This window comes from Galeopterus variegatus, unplaced genomic scaffold (assembly GCF_000696425.1).
Source record: "Galeopterus variegatus unplaced genomic scaffold, G_variegatus-3.0.2 Scaffold8, whole genome shotgun sequence".
Lineage (NCBI taxonomy): Eukaryota > Metazoa > Chordata > Mammalia > Dermoptera > Cynocephalidae > Galeopterus > Galeopterus variegatus.
In genome coordinates this window covers 655,695-678,507 of record NW_007726119.1, presented here as the reverse complement: position 1 = coordinate 678,507, position 22,813 = coordinate 655,695, and the positions used below count along the sequence as shown (strand labels likewise).

At 36.0% G+C, this 22,813-nt stretch overlaps 1 protein-coding gene across 2 annotated transcripts in view; it reads left to right on the top strand.

The window, feature by feature from the left end:
• The window catches only part of FGF14 (fibroblast growth factor 14), a 655,504-nt gene that overhangs the window by 444,262 nt on the left and 188,429 nt on the right, over positions 1-22,813 (top strand). The window contains exon 1 of one of the 2 annotated variants that reach the window (XM_008581911.1): positions 59-251. The exons of the other annotated variant lie outside the window; for it this stretch is intronic. Coding sequence (XP_008580133.1) covers positions 59-251 — 193 coding nt within the window. Of the gene's footprint in view, positions 1-58; positions 252-22,813 lie in introns of those variants that run through there. 2 annotated transcript variants of the gene reach the window in all.

Genomic DNA, 22,813 nt, shown 5'->3' with positions numbered 1-22,813 from the left:
CCCCCAGCTCCCCATCCTTCTGTCCCCTGCCTCCCCCGGACCCATTCCCCGGGCCACCATGGCCGCGGCCATCGCCAGCGGCTTGATCCGGCAGAAGCGGCAGGCGCGGGAGCAGCACTGGGACCGGCCGTCCGCCAGCAGGAGGCGGAGCAGCCCGAGCAAGAACCGCGGGCTCTGCAACGGCAACCTGGTGGACATCTTCTCCAAAGTGCGCATCTTCGGCCTCAAGAAGCGCAGGTTGCGGCGCCAAGGTCTGTGTGGGTCGCCGCTGGGAGGTGCGCCTCACGTCTCGCCATCTCCCTGCCTGGGCTCCCCTCCCTGCTCGCCCCGCTCTGTCGCTCTCGTCCCACTTCCCCGCCGCAGGTCCCCCTTCTGAGCGCCCCGGGCGCCTTCCGCGGGGAGCCGGGATCTGCTCTCAGGCAACCTGTAGCCGCGGACGCTCATCCCCGCCCCGAGCTGGCAAGTTGGCCGGCTGCTCGCCGGCTGGCTCTCGTGTCTGGTCTCAAGCGGGCTGTGCTCGAGAAAATCCCGGGCTGTGCTCGAGAAAATTCCCAAGAGGATAGAGTCCCCTCTAGAAGGCTGGGAAAGGACCCCCTTCCCCTCGTGCCGCGGGGTCGCGCCCCTGCTCCCGGTCTGATCCGAGATGTTGGGGATGTCTGTGTGCCTGACCTCGTCCGGCCTCCCGGGCCTCTCGTAAACCTCCCGGGTTCCCAGGCCTTGGCGAAGAAGTGCCTTGATTTCCAGCTCCCTGCCGTGCCCTCAGAGGGGCAGGTGTAAGAGAAGCGAGTGCAGGGTGTGTGTGAACTAAGGACTAGTTCGACTGAGGTTTACCAGAAAGCTGGTTAGCGGGCAGCACTGAGTGCTCTGAAGCCTTAATCTTGGGATGGGGAGAAAAACTTGAGCCTATAGAAAAATGAATCCTAACTGGTGGGGAGTGGGGATGGAGAAGCACAAATCCCAAGTGTCAGTTTCAACTGAAAAACTAGCAAATACCATGAGGCAAAACTAGCAGTTACTACATAAGATGACTAGAATAGTGACCTTACTATAGGCTTTTTTTTGGGGGGAGGGGGGCAACTAGTGCCTATCATGACCTTCTTTTGATGTTTTTAAAATGTCAGGGTCTGAGAAGGCCACCCACTCGGAGATGGAGCCCAGCCGCTTTTGTCCCTGACTCTGCTGGTCTCCACAGCCAGTTGCTAAGGGTGGTTGTTTTGAAAGCATGTGAGGTGTTCTGTGGGAGAAATGGGGATTGCTTGCTTCTCATAACCGAGTGGGCTTGGCAGGAAACATTGAATAATATATTTACATTAATGGGAGTATATGTTTGCTCAGCACATTATATTCTCGGTGCCCAGCTGTATTTGTTTTAAGTGCCCTATGGTTGCAAAGACAGGGGAGAGAAGCATATGCTATACATGTGTCCCTATGTGATTGTGTGTGTGTGTGTGCCCACACATTTACAAATTTATGACCCAAAGTTTCAATGCTTGTTTTTAAAAAATGGCCGATGCTAAATATTTAAAAAGCACAATCACTCATCGTCACAACAAGAAACTGAAGATTACTTTCTCTTAGCATCAAGTTTAAAAGGCAAACATCAGAGAAAAATCAGAGTGGAAGTTGTAAGGGAAATAAAATTATATAAATGTAATAGGAGGAACTTCTTCATGGAGTATTTGGAGACAATGATATTTTCAGGCACTTGTAGAAACTATTAAGAAACATAAATTTTAATTTTGTGCTTTGGAATAGAGCCTTATCCAGCACACCTTTGTGTTATGAGACTAACCTGACTGTTTTAATCACTGTTGATACGTGGAGTGTCACATTATCATGACTTAAATTGTTTGCTTCCCCCTTACTTCATCAAGCAGATCATTCTTTAGAACAGTTTTCACCATGTAGAGCTCCAATTTGCAATCCACTTAAAGGAAATAAATTTATTTTCTTCTAAATACTACTAATAATATAAACAATTATTAAAACTTACTGTGTGTATTTATTAAATATATAACCAGTAGATTGTTTTATAAATATGACAATAAATGTTTTGGGTCATATTGGGTTATGAAGGAGGATTTGCTTTACACTCAATAGATTCTAAGATGGAGGGATACATTTTTGTCAGGATAAAAAGATATCTGAGTTCTCTATAGTCTATTTCTCCACTTTCAACCCTGACCACTCTCTTGGTATTCATGAGTTTGAGATAATATGCATGCCTCAATGATCTGTAAGAAAAATATATTTGAGGTCACTCTTACTACCTAATTTTTGGTGAATAAAAGAGAAGATAGGTTAGAAGGAAATTGCATCAAAGTCTTTCCTTTTATTCTCCTTATATTTCTTATATATAAAGAAATATCTTCTTTAGTGAAGAAAAAATATAGATATATCTCTTGAATATCAGAAAGGAATTAACTTAGCATTACTAATTTTAAGTAGAAGAAATATTAACATTTAAATTATGTAAATTATATATTGACATATAATGATATGATTCAATATTATTATATATAACTACATATAATTATTTGATTATTTAATTAAATACTGTTTAGGGAAATATTTTAAGCCTATTTACCTTTTTCATGTATATTCTTTGCATAAGAATTGCCCCCAGGAAATTCTTAAAATTTGATTTGTTAAGGATACAAGATGTCTTTAAAAAGTTTATGGAGAGATTTGTATTATCTTTTAATTCAATTTTTTCATGAACTTTTTGAAGCATGACATACAACTTTTAAGTATGACAGTTTTATATATATTTATACTTGAAAATTATTTATTTGACAAATGACTGTTGAACCTTTACAATATGTCAGGCCCTATTGCAAGTATTATATGTAAAGCAGTCAATGGAGCAGATGAAGTTCCTCCTATCATGGAGTTCAAAATATGGGGTACAAAGTCATTGCATATGGAAAGAACAAATTACTAAGAAACTTCAAAATTCAAAGACCTATGTAGCACAAAGAGGAAAGAAGTAAGGAATTGTGGGGGTGAGTGTGGTCGAGAGAAGGACCTAACTAGATAAAGTGGTCAGAGTGGGCTACTCTAGATCCAGAGATTGGGGGATGATATTTGTGAAGGATGCAGAGGCATTAAGAGCAGATAAAAGGAGCGATGCATGTGCAAAGACCTCGAGATGGGAAAAATCTTAGCCTATTGGGAAAAGCAGAAGAGATGTATCAATTTAAGTACACTGTCGAGTAGAATACATTTTGACATGTTTGCACACAAAACAAAGAGCAGCTCCACGTTTGATGTCTTGGGGAAGGATAATATGAATTTTTTAAATGTAGGGTTTTTTTTTTTTCTTTCTAATAGTCCATTAGGTGGAAATTCATTTAATCTAAAGAGTATTAAGTTGGAGCCCTGTCCTCCTCCTATTCCCAACCTCATCACCCCTACCACCATAGAAGGGTGGTTTTCGTACCAGTTGACTTGCTCCTGTGAAGGACAGAAATTTGCAAGATGGCTATTAGTGATAGTGGCAGGAACTAAGACTCTATCCCACCTTTCCAGATTCATCTCTCTCTACCTTTCTCCCACCTCCGTAGACTCCAAACACAATTCAGTTTTCCTCAAATCAGCCACAGGCTTCCAAATCCCTGTGTTTTTGTTTGTGCTTTACTGTGTGCCTAGAGTCTTCTCCCCACTTCTATCGTCACCTGTTGAATTATCCCCATTTCTGAAAGGTCAGAGAAAACACTCTCTCTGAGAAATCTTCCCTTATTGCATAGAATTAAAAATAATCCTCCTGTAGCATTGTATCCCACAGTGTTGTTGTCTCTACCTGATAATAATTAATTCAGCACACATACTCAGTTGATTGTAGTTAAGAAGCAAGTCTGTGTTTTCTGCATTTTCGTAAGCTCTCAAATCTTTGATAGAGTGCTTGCCAGGTCCTGGTGCTCATTGCCCTTGAATTGGAGTGAAATAAGGAGGTGCAATGGGCCCAAAGCTAAAAAAAAAAAAAATGTCCTTGAACCACAGTGCTTTAAACTAGATCATTTTACAAATAAAAATACATTTCAAATTTTTCTCTTTTTACTTTCCCTAATTAAATGCATGTAATTTGTCCCTTTTTAAGGGATTAGAGGGTGATTATATATTCGTGAATTAGTCACCAGAATGTAACCAACCTCATTTTAAGGCTTAATTAAAATATGAAAATTGATATTTAAAATATATGTTTGATTTAGCTAAAGAAAGAGGAATACACAAGGAAATTAACAGCCTGCAAATAGTTTTATTATTTGGAATCTGAACAAAAAATTAAAAACTAAAATAGAAGCCGAATGCAATGATGTACAATGAACATTTATCTTAAAAGTATTACATTTTTATTATGAATTTTAAAAGCAAACAAGGGCCTTGATTGCTTGCAAGATGACAAGGTTGGAAAATGACAACCTTCAAAATCTTTGGTAAGGCTAATAAAATTGTTTCTTGAAATTTACTTTTTTGGCCACCATCACAAGAGCCATGGTATTATATGGCATGTATGTTTAATCAGTAGTTGTGTGGGTTTCTTACTAACCCTTCTTACCTAAAATAAATTACAGGATGTCATGAAGGACAAGGAATGAAAGATGAGCTACTTAAAATGTGTTTTCAAGTTAATCTGTAATATAAAAAGCAGAAATGTACATACACCTATATAAACAAAACTGCTTTGCTCCAGTGTGATAGTGAGTTTTCCTAAGAAATGAAAAATGTCCTTCCTTCTTACAAGGTACTGTGTAAGAGAAGTAGTGTGTCCACCCTCCCAGAAAATAACCTACAGCAAACAGTAATCAAACGACCACCAATTTTTTCATGTGTGCTACTGTTTTAGAGACATAGCCAAGTGCACATAATACAAAGACCACGTGCTTATTTTGGCTGTTTAGCTCCAACTAAAACAAGATAACTTTTTTTTCCTCCAAAGTATCATTCTTTTCTTTAGGAAGTGTATTTTGATGTTGTTGTTCTTTTGGGTTTGCTGAGGCATGTCCATGGGAAACTTCTTATATGCCTTTTGGTGATACCCTTTCCTAACTTTTTGATAATTGGACAGAGTTTTATTATTTGTTAGTTGTATTATGGTTAGGTAAAATTATAGCTTTTCTATATTGAAATGTCGGGTTTTTTTAAAATAAGGGATATTTTGTTAATGCAGTTTCTAAGTGAGATATTATAGGGACATTATTGAATTGGTAAATGAAACAATGTTAGAGAAAAAAAAAGTGTACATTGTTTGCTTATATATGTTTTTTTCTAGTGGCTTAATTGTTATGATTTCAACATTTCACATTTGTTGTAGGTTTCTAAAAATGTTTAATCCCACAGTGGTGCAATAAATTAAAAAGTGGTACAATGAGTAAAGTGTGAAATAGCTTAGGTTAGGTAAGAGGTAATTCAAGTTAAATAGGATGGTTTGCTTTGGGTTTAGTTATATCCATAGACTGAGTTGAGTTCGTACAGACTGAGAAAATAGTTAATGTCGCAAAGCCAACTTTCTGGTGAAGAAATCCTTTGACGTAAGATTTCAGAGGCACCCAACCCCCTGCCCCATCCCCTCCCACACTGAGGTTATCATAATCAATTACAGGTTCCACTTCACATTCAAATTAGTGAAATTATTAAGATAGTTCTGATGAATATTACTACTTTGTCATTCACGAAAGTCTCCTTCCATGAAACTATATTTTGTGAAATACTTTTCTGTGAAATGTGTTTTTCACCCTATGCTTTTACAGTTCATTGAAATTGGGATTAATGGGAACACCTATGGTATGAGTGTAGGGACAGCCACTTAGGAGTCAGTGTCTCCCCAGTACCTGGCATACAACTAACACTCCACAAGTCCTTCTTGAGTGAATGAAAAACCCCATATTTCTTGCACACATAGCAATGGCTTTCATTGGCTGGGTGATTTTTAATGTGCTTAGCAGCTACCTACGTGACACTCTGTGTCATACACTGTACTGTTGAGTACTAGTCCATTTTCACAACAAACCTATGTGGTAGGTACAATACTTTTCCCATCCCTTAATACACTAAATTATTTATTAATGGGTAATACACTAATATTATCAATTCATTCATTTTACAAATGAGGAATCTGAAACAAACAAAAAAGTTTTAGTAAAACGCCCAGATTCCCAGAGCTTTTAAGAGTGAAGCTGGGGTGAAGAGTGGGCAGGTTGATAGCCTTATTCCAGAGTGCCTGTTCTTAATTAATGCCAGTTCTTGATTGTCACATATTTTGTTTTATTACTTCAATTAGTTGAATCTTGGCATCCTCTCACAGCTGAGGAAACTGAGGTTCAAAGAGTTTGTGCTTTGCCAAAAGACTTACAGTTAGCAAGTGACAGAGCCAGAATTTAAAATAAAAATGTCTGTCTCCCCTCTAATTCTTGATCTTCCCAATGACTTTGCACTCTTTCAGTTCTTCGTGACATTGTACACTTTTTATTAATGGAGTCACATTACTTCAGAGAGCATAGTAGATGCTGGACATATACTTCTGTTGATTGGACTAATAGTAATCCAATTACTATTTCTTGTAATAGCATATAATTAACTTCTAAAAAAATCAAGGATGTAAGAAGGTTTACCCAGTAGCAGAGACTGATTTATGAGCTTTGGGAAAAGAGTCAAAAAAGTTATATTTTACCAAGGTATTTTTGACATAGGAACGTAGCTTTGGTTTTCAGTAAATGTCGGGATGTAACATGTGTTGGTATTATCTCCTTAATGAACTGCAACTTTGACCTAAAATTCTGAAAAGGATTAATTTGTGGTGCTTTTATTATTATGTAATGAATTCCATGTTAAATTATTCATTACTTTTTTATTAATTTTTCCATATTATATATTTTAAACATTTCTCATTTCTAAAAGATGCCTTTTGGTTACATTTCTTATTGGCCTTTTTGCACATGATAAACTGAAGCAAATCTCCAAGGTTATAGGGTCACAAATTAATCATAAAAAGCACAGACTGTTAAAAGTCTAGATTCTACGTATGTCTTTGAATTAACACATTGGTTCATATTCCTTGTATAATGAGATTTTACATCTCATTCTGAATACTGATGCTAGAAAAACATAATGTAGTGAAGTATAAGTTGTTTATAAATTGCATTATGTATTTTATAGAAATTGCACACATATGATTATTCGACTCTGGGACTGCTTAACAAACCCAGTTATATGTTATTTGGAGATATTTGATTGACTTGTATCATCTGGCTCTTCTTTTCTTGTTACCTTACTTACATGATAAAACTAACTTGTTAATCTAACTGCCCATCTACTTTGTGCCTATATCTGCAAAGTTGATTTTTACTGATGAAAAACATAGAGATGCATACATTGGTCCTACTTTAAATTCACAGTCAATAACCTCAAGTGGGTTCTTGGTACATTAAGAAAAAATCAATTTCTTCTTAACTAAGTAATATATCTTACCTTCCTTCTCCTCAAAGCTCCTACATCTCCTCCCTGTCTCTACTCTCAACTATATTCTCACTTCTATTTCTCAAAGAAAATAGAAATAATCAGAAATAAATTCTCACATACTCCACAACTGCTTTTATGTACCTATCTGCAGATTTATCTATTTTCTCCTCTTTTTCCTACTGAAAATGGGGATGAGCTCAGTTATCTAATCTAAGGTCAAGACCTCCTCAGGGAGGAGGATATCAGGAATATCAATTCAATAATTTTCCTCTTTCTTTTGCATCATAAAATGTCCACATCCTACTGTCTTATTCTCATCAGCACATAAATGTGCTCTGATATATCTCATCTTAAAGAATCACCTCTTGATGATGCATTCCTCTCTAGCTATTGAACCAACTATCTTTCACTGGCAAAACTTCTTGAAAGAGAAATATCCAACTCCCTTCCTTCCATTCTCTCTTAAGCCCTTTCTAATCAGATTTTTGTCCCTACCAACAAACTGCTTTTGTCAAGGTCACCAATGACCTGCAGGTGTTCAAGTCCAAGGGTCTGTTCTCAGTCCTTATCCTACTTGTACGGCATTTGGCATACAAAATTTTACAAGAAATTTGTAATTTTTTTACTATAATGTAGGTAGTGTTACCATCAAAATATTTTCAATGTGTCATTTATTCCACCAGAACCCTTCATGCGATGATCCTTTCATAGTTACTATCTATCTAGATTTCTAATTGAGTATTGGCCATCATGTGACATGATGTTCTGCCAAACACCACTGGTACTCAGTTGGTACTCAGGTGCCATTAGAAGGCAATGCTTGCTGTTACCTCTCTTGGGAAGAATATTCTTTTCATTATATCTATTTGGGTTTGACTGAGTGACTTATCTCCATAAAATAGAGAGAAAAAATTGAATGATCTTCCTAAGAGTTAGTCTTTTAATTTTTGTCTTTATGTTCAAATATAATAGATTTGTGACTAGCAATCACTGTTTTTCAAACTCTTTAATTACTATTATAGAAAATAATATTTGGAAAATTACAATGTTAGTTAATTTGCTAAATGACAAACATTACTGAAATTTAAGCCTTGGTTACATGGAAAGAAATAGTCATAAACTTAGGAAGGCCATTCAACATAGTTTATTTTCTGTAGGTGGAATGTTTTCACTGAATTTTGTCCTTTGTTTTCATGTCTAAGGTTTTCAAGTAGTGCTCATATGTTCTTTTCTGTATCTACTTATTATGTAGAGATACAGAATTATGAGCTCTAGTGACAAAGTTAAGGTAACTTTTTTATATTTGTTTTTTGGATTTTTGAAATTTTATTTCCTGTCAGAATGACAAAGAGCTTCTAAGGTACAAGAAATGGCAAAGAGCTGGCAATCGGAACATAGGAATAAATTTACAGACTCTATTATCTCTTCTTGTTAGATCCTCTAGGAGTGATATGTAACCTCTGGGTTCAATAACCACAACATGAATACAATATCTTTTCTCAGGAAATTCCTGAATGTTGGATAGGCATTTGTTTGTTTTCTTCAAAAGCGAACAATTCTCTCCCTTTTGAAAGGTATTAAACATAATCAGAATCTCATTGCTTAATGTCTTTTTATTCCGCCACATGCCTCATTTTATCTCTTTAAATTTCTGTAAATACTTCCTGCCTGTCCATGGACACATCATGCCCTTTAAATATTTGCTCATGGCTTTTTTATCCTTCTTACCATTTGACCAACTTACAATTGTTTAACTCTATTAATCTTTCTGCAAAAGTAAATGCCAGCAGGACCTTAATCATTTCTCTGGCTTAGATTGTTCAATAATTACCTAATCCTTATTCTGTCAAATGAGATGACTGTTGTTTCCATGAGGAGAATTTCAGGCTGAGACCAAACCTGGTGTAGGGAAGTCTGAGCACACCTGCTTCCTCCTTACCTGTGTGATTGGGGTATGACTGGGATGGAGGGATGAGAAGATTGAACATGTCTGTGCACAAGTAGTCAGTTTGGCTTTGTGCTTGACAAGTTAAAGGGAAATGTAGAAAAAATAACCAGCCATCTTCGCTGCATCTGATAGGATTAGGTGTGCTGTACACGTCTCATACTTCTTCCAACCACAGGAAGTAGGTAGCATCATTTTCATTTTCTTGGATCTGGGAAAATGAACTAATGTTTCCAGGGACTCATACTTGGCAGTTTGCACTGATGCAGGGTGCACATTTTAATTTTTATTTTTATTTTTTTGTCTTTTTCCGTGTCCGGCAACGGATCACAACCCTCAGTGTTGCCCCCGTACCGGACCGGGGACCGGCAATGGGATCGCAAACCTCGGTGTTGCTCCCGTGCCTCGCTCAGCCAGTGAGCGGAAACCAGTCTGTATGTGGGATCCGAACCCTCGGGCGGGAGCGCCGCCGCGCTTCCCAAGCTGCGCACTTATCCAGTGCGCCACCGGGCCTGCCCGAGGGTGCACATTTTTAGAACTAACTCAATGGATCCTAAATAATAATAGGAGTCAGCATCATATTCCAGTGTCTTTTGGATTCACCCCAGGGATGGGCTAGAGTGTAAAAAACAGAGTTTCCTCGGTTCATTCCTACAGGTTCAACATGAGAGAACATAGGGACTGTGGCAGCTGCTGTGCCCAGTTACGCTGCACACATGATAACCTCCATGAAGAGAAGCGCTGTCTCTGGCTCTGCCCCCACTTTCCCATTTCTGTCCAATGCTAGGGACACCAGCTTAACAAGCTGCACTGAAAAACAGAACCCAGACACCTCCTTTTTACAATCTTAGGCTTTTCTTCTGAAGTAAGTCATCACAGAGTATATGGCAATGTTGAAATTTTTCTGTAAGGTTTGGAGTATTTCACGTTTGTCCAACTTTTATTTTCTTCATCCTCAGGCCTTTGCATTTTGGAAAATTGTAAGAGTTATTAAAGTTGCTGAAGTTTAGGGAGCATGGCACTAATGAGCAAAGGTTTTCTGTTCCCACGCTACTGCTGCTGATCTGACACAATTTTTATCATTAGAAATGTCTCTGGTGCTCAAATGCTCCCATAAATGTTATAGTTTTTACTTTCTGGATGGCTTATTGTTGTACAGCCAAATGCAACTAAGACCCGTAGTGCAATATTAAGTACTTTTTGCAACTTCTACACCAACAAATAAGCCTAAAGATAGAATTTTCGTGTCTTGGTGGGTTCTCTTCTGCCCCACAATAATAGTAGTAAGGAATTATTTCAGCACAATCTCTCTAGTTGCATTAGTTTACAACATAAGTATTCCTATTTTTTTTTAAAAAAAGAAAACATAGGTCTTTGCAAATACCAGTTTTAAACACTAACACTAACTACATATCATCATGGTTGATGGGCCTCATGCTACCTGTTCTACATAATTCCCACATTGTTTTTTCTCTGAGTTAGGCCTGTTGATTTTTTTTCCTTAAAAAGTGAATGCAAGAAAGTAACCCAAGTCTCACCTGCACTGCCTCTCCCACAGGCTTCCACCGCTATCATTTATCACTGTCCTTATGACAGCCCAATGCTCCACACACAGCTGTCCACCATCCAGGTTGCAGAGGGTCCTGGTAAGTGCCCTGGACACAGATACAGGGGGCCCTGGGACTCACTCTGCCATGAACTTGGGGAAACTTGGGCAGGTCTGTCAATATGCAGAGACCTCTGTGCCATGAGCAGGTTGGACAAACTGATTTGGAAGACACCTTTCAGCTTTAAAAACCTCTTCTTTTGCACACATGTTTAGAGTCCCTCATTGGTGAGGTCTTAGCGAATCAAAACAGGACTACACTTCTTTGCCACAGGGAATACACATTACAGTAAAAGGCTGTTTACAAAGCAGAATTTTCTCTCCATGGTCTGTGCTCAGCCTCTATCTCCTTGTCCCCTGCCCTAGACCCCATATTCTCATGTTTCCCCACCCCTGTGCTTTAGAATTTACCTTAGTGCCATGCTTCCTGTTGGCTGTTCATTAAATATAGCCTGAAAATAATTGCTTAATTATCCCCATATTTATATATATTCTATGTTTTATAATCCAAACAATTATAATCTCATGTATTGTTCAAGTTTAAGACAATTGCACATAATGATGTTCTTAGCTCTCTCTCTCTCTGTGTGTGTGTGTGCGTGTGTGTGTGTGCGTGTGTGTGTGTGGTGTGTGTGTGTGAATAAAAAGTCTAATGGGAAGCATGCCATGTAATAGAGATAAGACATGAGGCATAGAAACAAACTAAGTACAAGATGTTCTTATAGTTATGATGCAGTTACGTCCCAATAAATCCATCATAAATTGAAAATATTGAAATATCATTGTCGAAAGTGCATTTTTGATTTATGATATTTTCAATTTATGATTGATTTATCTGGACATAATGCCATCCTATATCAAGGAGCATACTGAATATATATTGCTTTCTCACCATCATAAAGTAGAAAAATCCTAAATCCTAAGTCAAACCAGGACCATCTGTACTAAGTATGTTTCACTCCAAATCAATCAATCTCTCTCTCTCTCTCTCTCTCTCTCTCTATCTATCTATATGTATGTATATGCCCAGTATTTAGGATTTAAGTTTGTTGCACCAAGCCCTCCCCCACCCCTAGTAGTCACCCTGCTTTATCTTTAGTCATATAAAAGCTACAGTTTTCCTATATTAACAGGTGTGAATATTGAGACAGGAAAAAAAAAAAAAAAAGAAGCCTACTCAGGTCTCTACTAAAAGCCGGTTTAATGCCTCCCAGTATTTATAGAATTTGATTCTTCTAGGCATCTTTATTTCTTGTACCTTAACAAGCTTCATTATATTCTTATGTTGTTAGAATATGCACAGGATTTTTAAAAAAACTGTACAGCTTAGGTACATAAGACCCAGTCACACTATGTGCCAAGTTAAAACCTGTTTAAAAGGTAATATTTATTGGAAACAGTGACAAGCTTAACAAAAGAGTTATAACTGACGTGAATGACTACACACACATACAACACACACACAACTATGGCCTCCACAACTGTGGCCTGCAACTTAAATGAGTATCAATTTGCCTCATAGAAGATGCAAATCTCCGATTTAAAGTCCTGTTTAGTAATATTGAACATATTCCTCCAGAACGGCAAACCATGCTCCTAAGTAGCCAGTAGAATGCAATAGAAGAGAGTGATAAAGAAAAAAATAAATAAATAACAGAAAACTGGCAAAAGGTAATCTAGATGGCAGCATTGGATGGACTAGAAAAATGAGACTGTTGGATAGTAACCAACTTGAATCAACAGCAGCAGCAAGAAAGAAGCACTGAATAAATAGGTTCTCAACTGTGATAAGTCAAGTTAGTCAAACGTAGGACTAAAGCTATTGCATTTGTTTTAACAGTGCTCCTTCTGAAAGAAGGCTAGACTCATGTGATTCTGATTAGTGATCAACCCATGAAACTTCAGATTCTCAAAACCATCACAGGATCTGGAACAGGAAAAAAATTCCCTTGGTAAAAAATCACAGTAATAGTAATTTTCCTCGTGAAGAAAATAATTATAAGTCAAGAGGATTCTCTTATGGCTTCAGGGAGTTAGTTATTCTGTGGTTATTAATATTTGCATCCAAGGTGATTCTACTCAGAGTGTATTACACACAGGTGGTTTAATTAAACATACTGATTTAACAGTGCCTGTATCAATATTGGCTTCCCGCATCTTGTTTCGTGAGGAAAAATGTAGGTGAGCCATATGCTTCACATCCTGGTGTGGAATTTAAATTTGCAGTTAAGAAACTGTGTAACACAAAAAGGGATCTTTGGTACTTGTCTATTGAGTGTATTCTAAAGAAATATATGAGCCCTTTTCATTCAAATACCTCTGGACGCCATAAAGAAACCTACATTGATACATTAAATATCAGGAAGCTAAAAAGAGGACGAACAAAGGAGAGAAAAAAAATAATATAAAGAGGAAGAGAGAATCCTCTAACATGTGGAAGGTGCGATCAACACCAGAATTGTTGAAGCTGGGGACCTTGTATACTCTCTTGTATTTCCCTGGCAGAGTGGCTGTATGTATCTGGTTCTCTTTAACCATTTGTTCTTTGGAATAATCTAGGGGTGCTGGTAAATTGGTAAAGCTGAGATACTCCTATTGTTGCAAGTGAAAATAAGACATCCGATATCTTAGCCCGTCAGACTATCAGCATCTGCATTAAACTTCACAAAAGTTCAGTTGTGGTGATGGAATCACAGACATGTGCATATGCCCAAACTCATCAAAATGTGTACATTAGATACATGTACTTTTGTGTCAATAAAGCTTTAAGAAAAAAACCCTTTAAAGTAGACAATATTATTCCTATTTTCCAAGTGTAAAAATAGAAACATGGATGCTAAGTAATTTATCTTGGGTCATATAGTCTGTACTACAGTAATAGTAGGACCACAACCTTGTACTTTGGCATTTCTAGTGCCAGAGCTTCTCCATTATAATGGGACTATCTCCTCCCCTGGAGTCTCTCTGATAACAAATAGGAAAAGTGTGCAGAGGACTAGTTGCAAGAACATTCTTCCCAATCAAGGCTGAAAATCTCCACTTGGAAAGTGGAAGAGAGATGCAGAGAACTATGGCTTTAATTCATCTTCCCCTATCCTTCCCCTTGCATGTTGCTTTTAATTGTGGGCAATTCCACTCTGTTTTTCTTTTTTTTCAGAAAGACTTGCTTTATATTTTCTCTCTTTTTAAAATTTGCAAAACCATAAAATTTAGGAGATAATCTAACAGAATACATGTCTTCCCCAACCTTTGGGAAGTGTTATGATTCTTTTTATCCATCCCTAGCCTCCATTTTTTTTTTGGAATAAAATAGCATTTATTGATTAATTGACTGATTAGAAAAGTGATCATTATTTCTCATGCAATACTACAGTTGAAGATGTAAAAAATTCCTAGAGTGGAGCCCAAGGTATATTAATAGATCTATATACTGAAGACAGTACAGATGTCATCAATTCTAATTCATAAATTTTACAGTAGTTTTTATATTCAAAATGAGACCTCAATTTTAAAATAAATATTAATGAAGTGTAACATGCAGATGCAAAAGGGCACAAGTCACCTAAAACTTAATGAATTTTCACAGAGAGAGATTAATACACTTGTGTAAAGAACACTACCAGATCCCAAGAAACCTCACTACTATGCCTTTCCAATCAATAAGCCCTAAAGGCAGATACTCTCCACTTCTAACACAATATACAGGGACTAGATTTGCCTATTTCAAAACTTCATATAAATATCATGCAGTATATAGTTTTTGTGTCTAGTTTATGTCTGGAGATTCATTCATGTTATCACTGGTAGCAGTTTATATGATCTGTAGTGATATCCCTCTTTTTCCTGATATTGATAACCTATGCCTTTTCTTTTTTTCTCTTGTGCAGTTTCACAAGAGCGTATTAAATTTTATTAGTTTTCTTCAAAAAGGCCATTTTTGGCCTACTTAATTTTTTCTATTGTATATTTTCTGTGTTGTATAAATTTCTGTTCTTAATTTTATTATTTCTTTTCATTTTTTTTATTAAATTTGCTTTTTAAAAAATTTATTGAGAGTACAAACTGTAAGCTCATTGATTTTAAGCCTTTAAGGAATTTAACCATGCATCTAAGATTGTAAATTTACTTGTAATTGTGGCTTTAGCTGTGTTGTACAGATAGTGCTCTATTCTATTTTAATTTTTATTTCATAAAATATTTTCCAATTCCCATTGTGATTACTTTTTTTCTCATGACAATTTAGAAGTACTTGTTTAATTTCAAAATATTTAGGCATTGTCTAGTTGGCATTTTAGAATTAAAATTTCCCTAAATTTCTAAGTCTACCACAATCAGAGAGCAAATGAAGTATGCAGATTGAAAACAAGGTTGTTTTTATTTTTCAGTTACCAGGTGCAACATTTTAGGTATGTCAGTGACATCAAGTTTGATAATTATGTATTCCAAATTTCCTATTTTTAAAAAATTTGTTTTCTGTCTTCACTTTTTTCAGTTACTAAGATAGCTATATTAAAAAATCTCCCACTGTGATTGTAGATCGTTTTATGTCTCCTTCAGATCTGTCAATTTTTGCCTTCATTCTTTTTGGTTATTATTAAAAGTATTACATGTTACTGGAAGATGAACCCTTTTATCATAATATCTTGCTTTTTGCTTTTATGTTTACTTTATTTGCTATTAGTGTAACACCACCAGCTTTCTCTGGCTGAGTATTGCATGGTGATTATTTTTCATACTTTAAACTTCTCTATATCCTTATATTTAAAGTGTACATCTCATAAGCACGGGTTTGTTTTATTTTGGTTTATTTTTTGTTTTAAATAGACTCTGATAATCTCTGTCTTTGAATTGGATTATTCAGCCTATTTATGTTTAATAAAATTACTGATGTAGCTGAGTTTAAATCTACCATCATAATATTTGTTTTCTATTTGTTCAACCTCTTCTGTGTTCTTTGTTTTCTTGTATTCTTTCTATCAAGAATGTTTTATTCCATTTTCCACATTTAATGTTGACTTAATAGACTGTAATATAAATTTGAATACTTACCACCTTTTAAGACAATATTGGGACCATGGTATAGCTTGTCATTTAATCTCTTTAGTTTTTTATTACTTGTTGCTGTGCTTTTACTTCTGTGTATACAAAAACTCATAAGAAATAATTTTTATTACTTAATACACTCAATATTTATTTAGATATTTACTCTTTTTATTGCTCTTCATTCCTTTCTGCATTTTATGCTTCCATTTGGAATTTTTTTTTTTCCTGCTTAAAAATCTATTTTTTATTATTGTTATTATTATTATTGTTGTTGTTGTTTAAGTTCAGTCTACTTGTTATGAATTACATCAGTATTGTTTGTATGACATTTTTTTTTTTAATTTTGCCTTTCATTTTGAATGGTATTTTTACTGGGCTTCGAATTCCAGATAAGAAATTGTTTTCTTTCAACACTTCAATGATGTCATTTCATTGTCTCTGGCTTTCATTATTTCCTCTTGAAAATTCAGCTGTAATCTTATTATTGTTCATTTAAAGTTTAATATGTGTTCTTTTTCCTCTGGCTGCTTTTAAGATTTTCTATTATCTTTATTTCATTAATTATACCATAATGTGCCTGATGTGGTTTTATTTGTATTTGTGTTGCAATAAGGTTTGTAGCACATTCTAAATCTGGGCTGTAAGGATTTATGTCAGCTTCTGAAATTTTTTGTTTTGTTTTGTAGCTTCAAATGTTACTTCATCATTCTCTCACTTCTGTCTCTATTTTTAAAAAAATGTTAATCCTATATTTTATTTGACCCAACATATCCAAGGTATTGTCAAATCATTAATGTAATCGATGTGAAACTTTGTTGAGACATCTTCCATTCTTTTTTCATACTCAGTTGTTGAAATTCAGTGTGTATTTTATTTTATTTTTTTATGGTTTTTATTTATTTATTTATTTATTTACTGTCTCTATTTTTTTAAAAGAACTTTATGTTAGTCCTTTTCATTAAGTCTCTCATGTTCTTACTCCCTTTTTTAGTTTTTATACATTTTTATGCTTTGGGCTTGTCTGGTTATTTTCAATTGAATAATTTTCCAGTTATTTAGTCTACTCTTTTGCCATTGAACTCATCAATTAAATTTTTCTAGTCAATATTATATTTGTTTTCAGCTTTAGAACTGCTATTTGATTAATTCAGTTCTCTGGTTAGATCTTCATCTTTCCTTTGATTTTCTTGAACATATTATTGCAGCTATTCTAAAGTCTGTGTCTGTTAACTCATATCTGGACCACCTATGAATCTATTTCTAGTTTCTCTTTTTCTCTGGGTCCTTTTTGCATTGTCTTTGGTAGTTTTGGTAATTTTTATTGAGTGCTGGGCATTTTGGTTAGAAAACCATAGAGGATCTCTATAATTTTATCTTCCTTGGAGAGAATGCTTTTTCTCTTTTAGCAGGTAGCTAGAGTAGGGGCATAAAACCCCCAATTTACCCTAGTATGAAATATACTCGAAGTTGGTTTTCAGGTGTGTGTGGTATGTGTGGTATGTGTATGTGTGTTAGCTTGTCGGTTTCTACTTTGCGTTTTGGCTAATGTATAGCTTTATAGAGGTTCTAATTGAAATCCTGGGTATTTACTAAGGCCACACTACTCTGGCAAGTCCCAAACTCCAATTTTTGTCCCCTTGGCATAGAGCACTACTTAAAGTTTTGCTGTGATTTCTTCCCTTTGTCCTCTTCCATCTCTGAAATGGTAAGTTCTTGAGAGAGCACGACGTACAACTTGGTGCTCACTTCTGTATGTTTTCCTTTTCTTCTGGACATGGGCCCCTCAGATCCTCGTTGCCTTAGAAGCTCTCTAGTGCCTTCGACCATTTTTTTTTCTTTTAAGTATCTATCTTTCATATTTGGTGGGAGAATTGGTCTTATACTGATTAGTTAGTTATAACTAGCAATAAAATTGCTTTCCTAATATTAAATCGTAACTTTTAGAGAAACTGGCTATCAGTATGTATTTTTTCCCTTTTTGGTCCCTATTTCTTGAATATAGAAAGAATATCAATATCTTGTCAAAAATTGAGAGAGGTTTTGTGATATAGAGGTTATGACCAAGTCTTCAGCTCCAAATTTTCACATAAATCATCTCGATTTTTTGAGTGAAATATATTAGCCAGCTTTTTATTTGATTTGAACTTTTGGAACATTATCTACTGACTAAATTCATACTCAGTTCTAATTTCTAATAAAATCTGGGGCAAAGATAGATATTTTTGTCAATAATTATTTCTGGATATACATCTTTTATGTATTGTATGTCTCATGTCATTATACAGCTAATACTGCCAGCTGGAATTATTTTAAGCCTTTTGTGTTCTGTTGCAAAAATTGGGCTATTTTTTCATCTTCAAGTTCATTCTCTGGAAGTTGCTAACAGCAACAGAGTTGTAGATCTCATGCTCCAGGCTGCTATAACTCTCAGCAACAGGTTTGTTTTAACTTGCAGACACCCTGGAGAGACCAGAGCAGTCCTGACAAGAAATCCGAATACCTTACTTGGATCCTGGGGTACATTGGGAGGTTGGCACTAGCTTTAGTCCTAACCCAAACTACTTTGGTCTTGCAGAGATCTTTCAAACTAGGGTTGTGTGCTTTTAAATAAGTGACTCCGTTGCTCTAGCCTTCAGTATCCTTATTTTCATATAATTCTGTCTGTTTTGCTTATTCTGTCCTATTCAAGAGGACTCAAATGAGATAATGCATGTGAAAGTGCTTTGTGAATTGTCAAACTATATGCATATACAATGAGGGGGGCAAACCCAGCACCTGGGTCAATCTTCAGCATGTCTACTGATTATTGCCCTCACCTTCTCCTAGCACGTCATATCTCCTAGCACATCATATTTCTAATTTTATTCCCGAGAATATTAATAAAAATCAGTTTGGAAATTTTGGCTGGGAGAAAAAGGTAAATGTTAGTGGTTATTTACTTTCATATTTCTTATCTTTATTTGTACGATAGTATATTTTCCCATGGCTTGCCTAGAAGGAATTTCAAATATTATCAGTTCAATCATCATATTTTATATATTTCAAAAATATAGATAAGGCTCCAAAATGTGAAATCCCCTATTATGCTTTTGTGGTTAATCATTGACAGAGCCAGATAAGGAAGCGTCCTCCTGATGCATTTTGTTCATGTACTGCTAGTGTGAGGCAGCATTGCATCACTGCAGATAAAACACACACATGGATGTACACACGTGTCTGCCTGTGTTCACACTTGTACACACACACACACACACACACACACGTGCTGTGAGGAAGGATCTGACTGCATTTCTCATCTCTTTCTCCAGTGACAGAAGAGAATGGATTTCTTTCCCATTCAGTTACCCCTCCATGAAGGCATATCTTTTTGTTTATTTATTTACTTATTTAAATTGACACACTGGAACTGTACATGCTTATGGGTAGAATCTGATGTTTTGATACATATATATGTTGTGTAATGGTCTGTTCAGGGTGGTTAATGTAACCATCACTTCAGGCATTTGTTGTTTCTTTGTGGTGAAAACATTCAAAGCCTCTTCTCTCTGTATTATGTAATACACAAAACTTAACTGTTAGTAACAGTCACCCTACTGTGCCATAGAACAGCAGAAGGTATTCCTCTGTCTAACTGCAACTTTGCATACATTGGCCAGCCTCTCCCGGTTTTCCCTTCTCCCATATACTCTTGTTGGAATCCTTGATGCCTCTCAGCAAGCATGTTTTCCTCACTGGGGAGTCACACCATGAGCAGATCTGAATATTCGAACGCAAAGTCTGGGAAGATGATCCATAAACTTGTTGAGGAGCCGTGTAATGTCTTGGGAGTGTTGCCAGAAGAGCACAAGTAGGACGTACAGAATGGTGAAAATGGAATAGGAGCTCTAAAGTTGAGGCAGAAACGATCAGAAAAGACAGAGCACTTCCTTGTGAGTGTGACAGTCTTTACTTTGTACTTGGGGGTACAGGAAGGACTCTTTTGGGAAATGAAAAGGCAACGTACTTTGATGAGACTAACTTGGTGACGTGAACACAAAATGAGAAAAATGTTCAAAAACCATTATTGTTCCACCTCAATGGTAGAAATAAAAAAAGGTGTTTTCTCCTAGCTAGTATACTTTGCAAATGGATATGAATATCCTTGGGGAACAGAGCGGTATATGAGGTAGAGAACCATAGGTACATCTATGTGCAGCATCAATTTTAGTTATAGTAAGTAATTTAAAATATTTTATATCAAACAAAAACTGATTACTGAGTAGAAAGCAAATGTCAAAATGTTTGAGTAGAATACAAGATTTTGAGAAATTTTGACATCCTAGGTGCTGTTTGAAGCTCCATCCCTCAAATCTCCAGTGAACATGACCACTTACTTTTTTCTACCTTTTATGGTACTTAAGTGAAAATATTTGAGAATCATGAGAGCATTTGTGTGGTAGAATATGTCTAGGCACCCTATATAATTCTTGCAAATGTCTCCCTTCACTTTTCTGTCTTCTGAATATCAAACATCAGATGTGACCTTTTCTACTTCCTAATGCAAAGTATGGAAAGTTGATTCTTTGCAAATTGAAGCGTTCTTGCCTGTATATTTTAATTTTCCAAAGTTACTTCTCTTGGTCAGTTCTGTTTGTACTCTGTGACCGTTCTAATGAGAGTAATTATTTTTCATCTGACTTTAAAATATTTTACAATTTTGAATGATTCCTTGCTTAACTTAAGAGAACATGTCACATTCGTGTCCAGGATAGGAAAAATACATTTTTATTGTGCAAAATCAACATCAAAGGGATGAAGGGGAGTAGTAAATAAAGGGGGGAATGGATAAGAAATGTGTAAAATGCTTCTGTTGATAAAATTATGTACTGAAATTGATGACCTTACTTTGTATTTATAAAAGATTCAAAACATTTAAAGGAGAATTAAATTATCACACTTTAGAAAATGTTGAAAATCCAAAGATTTGTTTAAAAATATGGCTTATAATTTGAAAAAGTAGAATGATCCTTCCCAGATAGTCATTAGGGGATTGATGATGTACAAGATCTCTGAAGTATACACCCATATCAAAATTATGACAAAAGCAAGTACAGTTAGACCCTGATTCAAGGAAATCCAGAGATAGATATTAACATTAACTGAGTATCAAAATTTTAATCATCAAAAATATGTTAAGGAAATATTTTAAGAGTTCCAGAATTAATGGTTTGAAACCAATCTTTATACTGGACAAATTAGTATTCTTTATGTGGCTCTTAAATGGGGGGAAAGTTTTATAATTTATTTTACTTTGTTGTCTTACAGTACAACACAATTATTTTTTTTTTCTTTTTCCATACTAGGTTTTCAATGATGTAAATGCCAATTGAATTGGAAATGCAAAATTAAAGGTGACTAGTAGTAGACACCTTTGACATACACATTTGACATTTTCAATTATGGACACCACTGTTATTAAGCAGAATTTCTCCTTATCTTTTTTCACTCTTCTTTTAATCTTAAAGTGAGGAAAAAACTTATTAAATATCCAAAACCATTATAGAAGTTCTGAGGATCTCAGCTTCACTTCTGATACCCACACTAACTTGATTACTAACAGAGTCTGTCAACAGGTATTGCTAAGAACTATGTGTTATAAAAAGAATACTGGCATAAATAGAAGGTTAAAATGAGTGTAGAAATCTTCTATGTCAGTGTCATAGAAGCTGTACCAGGTGGAGGACAGGACTTTGTGTTTCTGAAACTGCATCTTTGTACTTTGGACAAGCATGGATCTCAGTTTCCCTGAAAACTGTGGTTCATTAATAGATACTATTATCCCTAAAATACTACCTACCACTAATATTTTCTAAGTTCTATGTCCCCTGCGGGTGGTGTTTTCCAATTAGAAGTACCAGCAAACAAAACAAAGTATCATTACAATAATTGCACAAAGGCAAATTTAAAGTTTGACCTTTCTCACACAACTGTTTTCATTTTTCTATGTTCTCTCACATATTTTTACATTAGTTTAATCAAAATGTAGCTACAATACCACTTAGCAGGAATTAGTAAATTTCAAATGAGTTAAGATGTATGAAATCACCTTGAAAACTCTAAAGGTCTATTCCAAATGCAAAAGAAGCCTGTTACTGACACTCTTTCTTAAATATCTTTTCATATCTCTGAAAGGGGGAAAGTGCTAGTAAGAAAAGAGGGAAGGGGACAGGAAAGATTGGGAGAGGCTGTTATATTCAACAAAGGTGCTTTCACAAACACAGAGGACCTGCTCTATGCAATGCCTTGGGGAGTCAAAGAAGGTTCCGTCCGTTTCTTTGAGATGTCAACAGAAAGTGTATTAATGGCAAGGATGTTAGTTGCCTATTACTGCTGTAAGAAATTGCCACAAATCTAGTGATTTCAAACGACACAAATTTATTATCTTATGCTTCTGGAGATCAGAATTCTGACATGGATCTCACCAGGCTGAAATCAAGGTGTCAGTAGGACTCTCTTCCTTTCTGGAAGCTCTAGAGTAGAATCCATTTCTGTGCCTTTTCCGGCGTCTAGAGGCCATCTGCGTTCTTTGTCACATGGATTCTTCCTCCAGCTTTAAAGTCAGCAATGTTGCATCTCTCTAATAAGTATTCCATAGTCATATTTCACTCTCTTTGTTACAACCGTTGTGATTATACCAGACGCCCCCAATAATCCTGAATAATCTCACCCTGTCAATGTCCTTTACTTAATCCTTTATGCAAAGGGCCTTTTGCCATGTAATG